The 13127-nt window shown below is 31.6% G+C and overlaps 1 protein-coding gene across 1 annotated transcript; it reads right to left on the bottom strand.

The window, feature by feature from the left end:
• Positions 1–590: 590 nt before the first annotated feature.
• Positions 591–2983, bottom strand: LOC145128420 (GDSL esterase/lipase At1g09390-like). Its single transcript, XM_079063221.1, has 5 exons — positions 2664–2983; positions 1660–1845; positions 1405–1565; positions 1043–1313; positions 591–972 (listed from the first exon to the last, which is right to left on the bottom strand). Exons 1-5 carry the CDS (start codon positions 2896–2898, stop codon positions 743–745), a joined length of 1083 nt encoding a protein of 360 aa, XP_078919347.1. The 5' UTR covers positions 2899–2983; the 3' UTR covers positions 591–742.
• Positions 2984–13127: the final 10144 nt, after the last annotated feature.

The raw sequence follows: 13127 nt of genomic DNA, 5'->3' as shown, positions 1-13127 counted from the left end.
TTGTTGATTTATACTTTTAATTACTAGTATTTTATTTGTATAATTATATTTATGTGCAACGCGCATAAACACGCCTAGTTTTTATATACCCAATTTGTACAATTTTGTTTTTCTAATTTGATTACAATAACAACTTTTTTTGGATTTTTTGTTCTCATTTTTTCGTTAAATGTGGTATTTGTTTTTAGAAAAAGGTTTTGAAGTTACAAAAATTTGTTAAAAGCATTATTTAGTTGTATATCTTTTTTAATTTTTAATTTTCTTTTTTTGGTTGTACATTTTTTGCAAGATGTTTTAAATTTCGTCATTAATTGTTGTTCTCGATCCTCTAACCCAAAGAACTATGAGAAATTCGTTAGGTGAACTCATATTGAGTGAGAAAAAGTTCTTTTAAGTGTTATTGAATATTATATAAAGCCTACACCCGAATTTTTTTTTTTTTTTTTAAATTGCAAATTTCGCATTGGGCTTCACAGTGGGCCTCAGATTTCCCATGATCCCATTTCACAGTCCTCACTTTTCGGTGGGTGCGTATGTTAGATGTTGTAGAAAAAAAAATAATTAAAAAAAAAAACAACACCCAAATAATCTGTGTCAAAGTAAATAACATTTCATCCATCGGTTAACTTTGAAAAGACAACGATATCTGGCATGATAAATGCAAAAATTCACATAAAAAGCGTTCATAGTTCCACAAAGTGAATTGTTAAATTGCTAATATATCTAAAGGACCAAACTACAATCAGTGACAAAAGAAGTCAAATGGCACACGTGGTGTCGAATATTGTTGAGAAAGTATTTTTGAAGCCAGAATCGAGTTAGCTGCTTCAGTCAAATGTATCCCATCCCAACTTATGAATTTCGATCCTTCATTACATGCTTGAGCCCCACCATGACTACATGTCACATTGATGTTGTAGTTATATGGAGGCCCACCAAACCCACAACATGCCATCAATGGACTCGAGAAACCTAAAAAAATTATTTCAATTATGATTTAAAAATAATCACGAAATTCATAATAGGGTATAATTGGGCATACCGTATTTTGTAGCATTGGCAATGAGGTCGTATTTGATTGCGTATATATCAACATAAATGACTGTTGCATCCTTCATTTCAGATCTCAATTGTGAACATAAATGGCGTAGTCCCTCATTAAACAAATTTGCAGCAGAGTTGTAGGCTGAAATACAACCATGGGGATCTAATTCTTTAGAACTTGGTTTAACTAACCATAGTTTCTGAGGTAGACAACCCAATGGACCAGTATTGTGAACCCAAAATTTCTTGCCACCATTATCATGTATACTCTGGACAGACGAAAAAAATATAAAATGGAAATGAGTCAAATGTTTAACAGTTTGGGCTATTTTTGACTTTTTTTCAACAATTTAAGCTCACCTTGATGGCATTCTTAATTTCTGCTAGAACTAGTGGTATTCTTTTTACAACTTGGGCATATGAATACTTCTTGGCAAATGCATCAGCAATGTCATTTTGGCCTATGTCAATCATATAAAGTGCTCGTTGAAACCCATCATCATTTATCATTTTTTGTGAACCTGAATATACACCTCAAAAAAGTAAATTTACAAATTGCAAAATTGAAATTTTTAGGTCAGACAAAAATTGCAAAAAGCGAAACTAATGAATTACCAGAAGCAAGAAGCTCAGAAGACTTGGACTTAAAGTGAAGGAATTGCATAATCTGAACATTTAAAGCAAAGGGTATAGACTTAGGAAGCGTTGAGGACCCCACCACAGCAAAGTTGGCCCCATTTGAAAATGTGGAACCCAAAGACTCCATGTATGGGCGCAAAAAACTTGTCTTCACACTTTCGCCTACACCCAGTCACAGCACAAACATAAACAATTATCAACATATATGGTAAATTTAACTCTTTTGGGGTTGTAGTAGCATTGGTTATATTCGAGGGTAGAAAGTGTAAATATGGCTTTTCTTTTTCTTCATTTTATAAAAATCTCGACACAAAACTACAAGTACAAGCCCCAAGGCTTTAATCAAACTCATGATATTTACGACCCATGTCTTTTCTCTTTGTTCGAGTCATCTCCTTCATAGAAACCACGTCTAAATAAACCAATATTTTTGATCAATGTGAGCAAAAATAAATCAGGCGACCTGTCACTCGGACATACGAATACCCGATTCGGAAAAGAAAAGATAGATCTGTAGAAAATGTTTAGGGTTTTCATCTCAAAGAAAACCCAAATCTAAGGGGAAATAGGTTAATTACATATGATTATACAACTGAATAGATTCGAATAGAAATTCGAAATTGTAAATCATTGGATTTATCCAAATCATACCAAAAGAAGTTACTACATAGCACTTGAATCATAGCTAAAAATCTGTGCTTATATCATGATATATGCTTTAATCAAATTCAGGTAGGATCTACAGAGTATTACAATCCAGTATATGGATCTCGGTGCAGCATATTTTTCAATCGGATTCATATTACCTTATAAATCAAAGTACCATAGCTAACTCAACATACATAATCTGGTTTGCTAATTATCTCTACTTCGTTAGGTAGCAGCAAACACAATCGCATTTTAAGAAAAAAGAAAATCAACTGATTTGGGATTAATTAGCGTAATGAATCACTTCAATGTACAAGCGGAAACGAACTTACAAAGAAAATCAATGAGAAGACGACCGTCGGTGAGGCGACCAGTGGATCTGCGAAAGAAAGTGCGGCCATAGGGAGGGCTAATGGAGTATCCGAGACCGGCAACTAGTCCGCCAGTGTCTGAGTTGGAATCACCGAAATTGAAAATGAGAGGTTTGGTACTGCATAAAGATTCCGTCGAGCGAGGAAGAAGAGAGATTAAGATGAATATGAAACAGTAGAGAGAGATAGAAGCCATTTGATGACTGAGCGTTGCACTACAATACTGCTACAGCATTGCGCAAGTTCCTCTAAGCTTCACCTTTATTTAAGTTTTGTTTACAGAATACACAAAAGAGTAAAGTATAAAGTCTCCTGATTCTTACCAGAAATAGTACCTATTTTATCATAGGATAATGCCATAAAAAGCCTTAAGTTTAACCGAAAATATCGGTTTTACCCTTTGATAGATTTTTGGTTTATTTATGCCGCAAACTTGTCATTTTTTTGTCAGTTTTGTCCTTTTTACCTGTAATAACAGGTTTCCAGGTTATCATGAAATATTATTTGCGAAAAAATTAAGTTTACAAATATTTTGCAAAAAAACCCTTAAAATTATAAACATATAAAATTTAAATATTTATTCAAAATTTGATGAAACTAAATAGTTTTTTAAATATAAATAACTTAGCAAAAAACCCTTAAGATTATATATATATATATATATATATATATATATATATATATATATATATATATATAATGAGAACACCAAAAAGGTTGATATAAAAGTCATGAGATGTAATTGTAAATTTCTAAAAGTCGTGGGATGAGATTGTAAATTTTTAATAGACTAAAGGTAATATGGTCATTAAACGTTATCCTATTTTTGTGAAGTTGTTGGAATCTCTCTCTCTCTCTCTCTCTCTCTCTCTCTCTCTCTCTCTCTCTACCCATCTCTAACTCTCTCACTCACGTATCCTTTTTCCTCTCACTCTCTAAATACAAATTTCAAACCTTTAAACCCTATTTGAGCCGTCACCACCATACACGTCCAAAACCATCATCACAACCTTCATCTTTAATCCTTTACTGCATCTTTTATCTCAGAAAGGATTGTTCTCAATTTTTCTTAAATGTGTTATTGTGAAGGTCTCGATGAATGGAGAAGATTAAGAGGCTCAAGGTGCTGAATCGATTTTCATGGCAGGAGTGAGCACCCAAGACAATCACAGATTCGAGCCCTAATTACAGAAACGACAATCATAGATTCTGATAGAAGATCAAGAAGGATATCAGGTCCTCACTACTCCGCCGCCTCAGCCACCGTGACAACCCAAGACAATCATGGGTTCTGCGGTCAAAATCCAAAGAGATCTCAGGTCAATAGACGATGCTATTAGATCACACGAATGTATATTTGTCTCGGAATACTCAAAACCTAAATCGATTGCACACACAGTCCACTTGCTTGGAATAGATTCCTCCTTCGCACCTTTTTCACTAATTCCCGATGTTCAGATGAAATTTTATTTTGATTTAACCTCTATAGAACGATAATTGTGTTGTAACTATTTCTGAATTTTTTTGTTTTCTCTAAAAATGAATTCTAGAAAAAGGCCCAGATGATTAGGTTTTTTGTTTCGAGTAATATTCTTGAAGAACCGAATGAAGAACTAAATGAAGAGAAGTCTACCACATATCTGATGCTTCTATGAAACAAATGGTGATGAATAGAGTTTGGCTATGTCTTTGCTTTCCATATTACACGTAGGTCCAACAAAAGAGCAAGAACATGTGTATTCAATTGTATTCATAAGATTAGGTGTATATTCATTACAGATTGAAGTGTATTCATTAGTGATTAAATGTGTATTCAAATGTATACATAAGATTATATATATATTCATTACTGATTAAAGTGTATTCATTAGTGATTAAATATGTATTCAATGTTTTCTATTCAAAAGCAATCCATATTTACATTTGTTCATTCATTTGTGTTTTATTCGTTTATGAATATAACTTAATTCATCTATTCATTCAAGATTATTACCGGATTCATATATGATTACAAATATGTTTTATTCATGTATGATTACAAATATGCGGATAAAATGATTAATGCGTCAGTATTTGTGATGGTGTTGGTAAAATAAACATAAAACTAAAAAAAACGTTTTTTTTTAAATTATGGTAAAAACGTATTTTAAAATCATTTTATGTATTTTGTTAATTAAAAATAGATTATACAAATTCTTAATATTTGGGTAAAAAAATCTATTTATCAGATTAACTCCCATGATTTTAGGAATTAATTAATTATCCATAATTAATTATATTGTAAAATTCATTTTATGTCCTTATAGAATGATTGGTTCACAACTGTTCTCGCATTCTCAACCTTTTAGGTGTTTTCAATTGATCATTTCCCTATATATATATATATATATATATATATATATATATATATATATATATATATATATATATATATATATATATATATATATTCAAAATTTGATAAAACTAAATAGTTTTTGAAAATATAAATGTCAAAAGTTTATATCAAACTAATATAAGTTTTACTGTACTTATATTATCAAACCAAAACTGAAACATATTTTTAGCTTTACGTACGGTAATTTTATATTGGTTCGATATAAACTTTTTATATTTAAATTTTAAAAAACTTACCTAGTTTTATCAAAATTTGAATATATTCCTTAATTAATACTTAAACTTTTCAAAACAAAATTGAACAACGTCTGTTAGTTAATAATTAATTATGCTAAAATAGTTAAGCATATGAATAATATGACATTAATTACATTCAATTAATTTTTTAAAAGGAAAATAAAAATATTTTATATGTTTAAAAGTTTTGTATTTCAGAAATAATAACATATCATATTTTTTATAAAAATAAATATTTCTATAAAAATTAGAAATATATATTTATATTTTATATGTTTAAAATTTTTATGTTTATTTTATATTTTTAAAATGTTTATAATATTTTATAAAAAATTATGATATTATTATTATTATTTATTTAAACATATAAAAAATAATATACGTTATTATTTCTGAAATACAAACTTTTTAAATATATAAATATTTTTATTTTCCTTTTAAAAAAATTGAATGTAATTAATGTCATATTATTCATATGTTTAACTGTTTTAGCATAATTAATTATTAACTAACAAACATTTTTTAATTTTGTTTTGAAAAGTTTATGTATTAATTAAGAAATATATTCAAATTTTGTTAAAACTAGGTAACTTTTTTAAAATTTAAATATAAAAAGTTTATATCGAACCAATATAAAATTACCGTACGTAAAGCTAAAAATATGTTTCAGTTTTGGTTTCATAATACAAGTACAGTAAAACTTATATTATTTTGATATAAATTTTTGACATTTAAATTATAAAAAACCATTTAGTTTTATCAAATTTTGAATATATATATATATATATATATATATATATATATATATATATATATATATACACATATATATATGTGTATATATATATATATATATATATATATATATATATATATATATACACATATATATATATATATATACATATATATATATATATATATATATATATATATATAATGTTTGTAATCTTAAGAGTTTTTTTTCCAAAATATTTGTAAACTTAAGGGTTTTTTTCGCAACACTGGCTATAACAACAATCCATACTCACCGCCTTTAGAGATATATTTTAGAATAAATTACAAAATTACTTGAGTTTACCAAAATTGGTATTTTGAATTGATAAATTGCCAAAGTAAGTTTTTATGGTTTTATTTTCTTTAAACACCACCAAAATTCATCTGTTAAATACCCATAATATATTCACCTTTTTTGTATATTTCCTTATATTATCATTAGATTACTTAGTGTTTCATCTTCTATAAGGCCGAAGGGTATACATAGTACGAGTCATGTTCGTGGTCACCTTGGCATCTCAACACGTCACACCACCCCGGAGACTGTTGTGGTACAACGATTGTTGCCGTCCGTGTCATTCACAACAGGAGCCCACAGACTAATGGAAGAGTGTGTGGATATATTCAGCTAATCTCTCTCTCTCTCTCTCTCTCTCTCTCTCTCTCTCTCTCTCTCTCTCTCTCTCTCTCTCTCTCTCGTTAGGAGTACGCTAGCTTTGGTGTGTCGGTTTTATCTTCGTCCATCTTGCTTATTTGGAAGAAAACCCACAACAATGGCGTGGGGAATATACCTCATGGCCTAATATGTATCTACTCCTTTAAATCCTAATATCTCTCCCCCTCCCTTTAATTTCATTGTCTTCTATTCAACCATTACATGGATCCCTCCTTTCATGTTGTCAAGCCCCACTCGCGTCCTGAAATCTCTACCTCTCGAATCTGACAAACCCGTAGTTCCAAATAAAACGTTGTGACATTAGCGAAAGCTTTCAATAATTAGGAAAGAAATTAGAACAAATCCACAACAATGACCCAAGAATTTGATTTTTTTCTATTTCAAGGGTGTGTATATATGTGTAGATATACAAAATAAGCCCGTTGAAAATAACCGATAACAGTAAAACCGACCGACCCGTTCAAAATTCAGGTAGATCAGGTTTTGATTTTGGAGATTCTTGGATAATTGGTTAACCCACGGGTATTGGGTATGATTAAAATTTTGGGTTTACTCGATCTACTTGAATTGCTTTTAGAAACTAATAACCATTGGATATTACCTAATGCACACGCCTCGAGTTCTCTTTCTCTGTTACAAAATATACGGAATATGTAGTAACCATATAAACTACATAAAATATTTAAGTTAAAAAATATGATTTGTAAACTACTATAGTGTCGTATTTATAGTAAATAAAATAATGACAAAATTGCAAAGACGGTCCATGTGGTTGTCAAAATTCTGTGATTTTTGTCAAAATAAAGTTTGATGGTGCATTAGTGGTTTAATATTGGATCTTTTTAGTTGGCGTCTCTTTGCATTCTGCATACATAAATAAACAATAAACTTGTGTAAAGAAGTGTAAAGCAATTAAAAGTAATCACTTAATTAAATTAAGAGGTACATACCAAGCAGCTTTTATCTTCCTTGACTTAGATTTTATGCATATGTTAATGGAGGATTAAACACATAGTTGTCGTTGTCTCCGGTTGGGTTTCTCTATGCGTTAATGGTCGAACAAATGCAATAAATAGCAAAAGTAATCCTGGCAATCAGTGATAATTATTATTAAAAAAGATTTTATCATTATCCGTTAAGCTTTAGTTTCATGATTTGTTAAGTTTTAAAATTAATATATTATTTGGTGATAACCTTATATCTTTTTCCCCTACGATAAATTAAAAAATAATATTTTTTTTATGATAATTGTATTCAGTTTTGGTGTATCTTGATATGATAAAGTTTAGAATATAAATATGCTTTTTACTGACGATTGCGTTTCGTTTCTGCAGAGTGAAGACATTGAACCAATTTTCCAACGCTACTCTCCCTAGCTACACACGAGACTAAAGACTTATCTGGTGTTTTGCTCTTTTTTGTATTATTAAAGTTTTTTGGTGCTAATGAATGTTGATTTGCTCCACCTATCTCACTACTAGAAACATGAGTTTTAGAGACGGACGAATCCGTCTCAAATCCGTCGCTAAATATCATTTGCGACGGATCAACCACAAACATACTCCATAGCGAATTAAAGGGTGGCTAATAACATAGCGAGGGATTTAGCGATGGATTAGTTTTCTCTTGCGACAACCTTAGCGACAGAATATCCATAGCAAAATGGCACTTAATACTGTTGTTTAGGACATTGGCGACAAAACCTAATAACAACATTCTGTTGCTAATCCCTTGCAAACCTCTATATCTGTTTTTTTTTTAATCCGTCGCTAATCCCTCTCAAACTTTAGATGTGATTTTTTTTTTCTTTCCGTCGATGATCTCTCGCAAATTTAAGATGTCATTTTTTTTTCTTTCCGTAACTATTCCCTTGCAAATACATAATATCATAGTTTTGTTTGTTTTGAATCTAAAACAAAATAATACCAAAAAATCAAATAATTATATAATTCCAAAACAAATATTAACATTTAAATACCAAAAACATCCCATGATTATGCAATCCAAAACCAAACTTTAACATTAAAATACAAAAAGAATCTAACCATCAAAGTTTACCAAAACATCCATAAACATCAAATATCAAAGTTCAACATTGATTGATATTTGATTTCAAAGTATATGTACGATAATTCTAAATTTCCTCTCATATTTTGCATTTCTGCTTACACCTTCTCCATTGTTTGATATCTTGCGTCCAAAAGAAAGATCAGAATGGAATTGGATTCCAATTCCCGTTCAATCCCATGGAATTGGGAGAACCAATTTCCACTTAGTTTTTCCTGCAATGGAAGGAGACTTGGTTGCTTGATGTCTTCATGCTTTTTGCTAGATTCAGGGTCTTTGTTGGAAGCAATGTTTTTCTGTTGATGAAAAAGAGATTAGTGTCTACTCATTTGAAACCAAATGCGAGACTGGAATGGAATTAAATTCCGATTCCAACCAAAAAGCAAATACACATAAACATAAACATCAAATTTGTAATCTCTTAAACATAAACATCAAATTTGTCTTGCCATGGGCCCTTCTTTGATTGCATGCGACCGCCTTTATCAACTAAAATTTGAGTTACAAATACACGTAACAAGATGTATGTTCTAAGGGTCATTGCTTAGATGGAATGGAATGGACAAAGGAATGGAATGAACAAGGTAATATAAGGCAAATAATAAATTTGAGGTTTGATCCCGAAAAAAACACAAAATATAAGGACTTTTATGAGATTAACCCTAAAAAGAATTTCATTGAGCATAGTATTAAAACCCAAATAACTTTACAATAAAAACAACAGTTTTTTAGTTATATTGATACCAAAATTTGTAATTTAATGAAAATATAAAATATAAAATATAAAAATACCTGGCCTTTGATGATTCTTCCAGCACGATCATATTCAACTTCTCTTTCACTTTGGCCCAATAAAAGCTCTCTTGGAAGAGCCTCGTCAGCAGCTACATTCCCATATTTCTCAACAATTCTTATACAACAATTCAGCTTGTGAAGGAGCAGCTTGCATATGGACATCATTGCCCTTCTCAAATGCTTCCCATGGATGTATGTTCAGTTCCTTGAACTCCAATGCTTGTCCACTTTATTCTGGTTATCCCCCTGCAATTCAACAACATATAATAATATTAATTTTTGAGAAAATATTTATAATAAATAAATAAAGATAAATCAGTAAAGGTTATTACTCACAGCATAGAACTTCTCATTTGGATCCATATCCGGAAGCGGATCCTCACGCATGGATTGAGTTTTCGGATCATAATGTGCAGAGTTTACATCAAGATTCAGAAGGTATTTTGCTGTATCTTCTCGAATTCGCAGATTCCTGAACATAGGGGTAAAAAAGGAATTACAAATGTAAAATCTTGGATGACAAAAAGTTTCTAAATATTTTTATTGACTCACCTAATAGTACCCGTGCTACCACCACCTGTAGTCCTGACACGTTTTTCCACATTTGCAAAATCCATCTGCTTACTCTCATCAACTTTGGCTTCATCAACTTTCAATGCATCTTCATTATCTTCATCATCACTAACAGCTTCTTCCACATTTTGAGTGTTAACCTTTTCCTCTAACTTCTTAAGTTGTTGATCTTTCAAGAATTTCTTTCTAGCTTCATCACGAGCTTCATATCGTTCAATCACATGAGCATAATATGTTGCATCATACCCATTCCACCTGTCTCTTTTTCCATCATAATCAAGCTCAAAAGTCACTATTTTCTCATCAGGTGCTATGTTTTTACTTGTCCATTTTGCCCCTAGCTTACGTGGCCTCTCCATGCATGTCTTGGTTGTGTGTTTCATAGCTCCACAACTTAAAACAATTAACAAATTTAGCAATCAAGTTATAAAAACTAGAAAAGTAAAATAAAATTTGCTTACTTTTCGCATGCACCCTTTCTGTACTTATCAGCTTGGTATATTTTTGCTCCTCTGTCATACCATGACTTTGTGTAATTGGGATCTGAATTCCATTTCCTTTGATGTTTTAAACTCTTCAGGACACAAAAAAGATGGTTTTACTTTTAGTTATATGGTTACATGATTAATGAGAATGCAAGAAAAAAGAAAATGGAAAAAGGCGTACAGATCTCTCTGCATTGAGATACCAAGGAGCAGATGACATATACTAAGGAATATGTGGATTAATTTCTTTTCCATCTTCATCAACTTCTACAGGAGCAAGCCCAGCTTTTCGGGCTTCTTCAAGTTCCATCTGTTTCCTGTGATCCTCCCTGGATTTGAAAGCCACTGCAATCAAAATGAAGATGGTGTGATTGGTGAGAAACTTATTTTCAAATTAAAACAGACTCTTAATTTAGATTACATAATGGTAACAATTTTAGGAGTTTTACATGATGAAGTTCTGATTTTCTTGTGAACCAATGAACATTAATCGTGTTCCCACTTCTATCCGAAGTGAATCCTACATGTAGCCGCTATAACAGGGGCAATTTAGTCTTTTAACTTGTTAGATAATAAAGTCAAATTGGTTACTATCACATACCTGATGAATATCTCCCATGAAATGAGAAAGAAAGAGCAGCGCTTCTGTGAGATTATCTGCAAATATATATATATATATATATATATATATATATATATATATATATATATATATATATATATATATATATAATGTTTTTCATCTTCAAAGTTGATAAAATCTAGAAGCAAAGAATCAGATGAAGAAATTTGTGAAATTAATTACACTGAGATGTTTATTTGCCATAGTCGAGTAGCTGAGTGGTGTAGTTGTTAATTGCTCCGGCAACACATCTTCTGGCCACTCCATATATTCTTGTCGTTTTGACATTAAGCCCCTTGTCAAATGCCTACACCCGGTACCAAATTCATATCATACAAATTCATCCTGTGAGAATATTAAATTGTAATAGGAAAAACAAAATGTACGAAAACAACAAGAAAACCCTAGGAATACCAAAATTAAGGAGTTATGGAAGGCAGAGCTTAGAAAAACGATTTCTGATTTGATCTAAAATGAAAGAGAAGAAAGAAAGCTACATGAAAATAGAACTTATAGACAACCAGAAACCAGACTAGGAAGGTGATGAAGGCTAGAGTTTACGATAAATGATGAACCAATAGACTAATTGTTGTTGCAGGGAAACGGCGAGTCAACGAGGAAAGCATATGGACCGAGAGGAAAGCAAGCGATGATGTGATTTATGAGGTTTTCCTATACTCAAGTATACTTCAAAGAGGGACGACGCAGGTGGACGGTGGTGGAGGTCATTTTCCGGGCGGAGGAGGAATTTGAGTCGACAGAGGTCGATTAGGGCTTTTGGAGAAAATTGTTTAGAGTTTGGGAAAGAAAATAAAACGAGGGAAAGAAAAAAGAAAGAAAAGCGGGGAATGAAAAAAAAGGAGGCGTCCATTTCTGTGAGCGATTGGCGAGGGATGGGAAAAAAAGGCGTGTGATTTTTAGTAGTCCGTCGGTGTTCTCTCACTAAAATGTTTTAATTTGCGACGGATTAGCGAGAGACCGATTCTGTCGATAAATTCTTGCAATTCAGTTGTTGATCCCTCGGTAATACCTCTCTAAAAGTCTATAAGTATTTTGGTTGAAATATTTGTGCGTTCCGTCGCTGATCCCTCGGTAATTCGTCACTAATTAGCTACGGATAGAATCCGTAGCTAATTCCGTCGCTGAAGGTTATGTTTCTAGTAGTGTCTGTGAAGATGAAATCATGTCAAACAATTGTGGAATACAAGAATTAATCTATCCGTAGCTAATTCCGTCGCTGAAGGTTATGTTTCTAGTAGTGTCTGTGAAGATGAAATCATGTCAAACAATTGTGGAATACAAGAATTAAAAAGTACTTGCTTACCCTCAGACTAGCTGTGCACATGTTTGTAATTGAGTGTAATTATATAAAAAAAATTAAGCTACACCATCCCAAAAATTAGTGGTAGTTATATTCGAATCAGAATCTTTTCAAGGGTATTTGTTGTGGACCTTACATCAGACTATATTCACAGTTGGGTGTTCATTTATGCTAATTGGGTGGCCGAGAGATGACTTCCTCCCTTCAAATCCAACTTGGCCATATTGCCCCTAGTGTTACTTTGGTGAAATTAAAACTGTTTTTTTGGTGCTGCCATGTTATCAGCTCAAGGCTCCATATGCACAGTTCATACATCATGTGCTTATATTTTTCATAGTGTTGCTTGAATTAAAGACTTCATTGCCTCGTTTTCTTCTGGTTGTTGAATTGGGAGAAAAGTTGTTTGTCTCTATCTTCTGTTCTTTTCTACAAACTTTTCTTTATTGTTCCATGCAGCCGAGAACTAACATAATGT

This window comes from Lactuca virosa, chromosome 8, assembly GCF_052849685.1.
Source record: "Lactuca virosa cultivar CGN04683 chromosome 8, Lactuca_virosa_CGN04683_v6, whole genome shotgun sequence".
Taxonomy (NCBI): Eukaryota; Viridiplantae; Streptophyta; class Magnoliopsida; order Asterales; family Asteraceae; genus Lactuca; species Lactuca virosa.
The sequence above is the reverse complement of the archived record's forward strand: the minus strand, read 5'-3'. Positions and strand labels throughout refer to the sequence as shown.

Excerpts from the sequence above, each read along its gene's own strand:
- LOC145128420 (XM_079063221.1), bottom strand. The coding sequence starts at position 2,898 with ATGGCTTCTATCTCTCTCTACTGTTTCATATTCATCTTAATCTCTCTT. Across the intron at positions 1,846-2,663 it reads TCTTCTCATTGATTTTCTTT|GCGAAAGTGTGAAGACAAGT; the intron begins GTAAGTTCGTTT and ends GACTGGGTGTAG. Across the intron at positions 973-1,042 it reads TGCCAATGCTACAAAATACG|GTTTCTCGAGTCCATTGATG; the intron begins GTATGCCCAATT and ends TAATTTTTTTAG.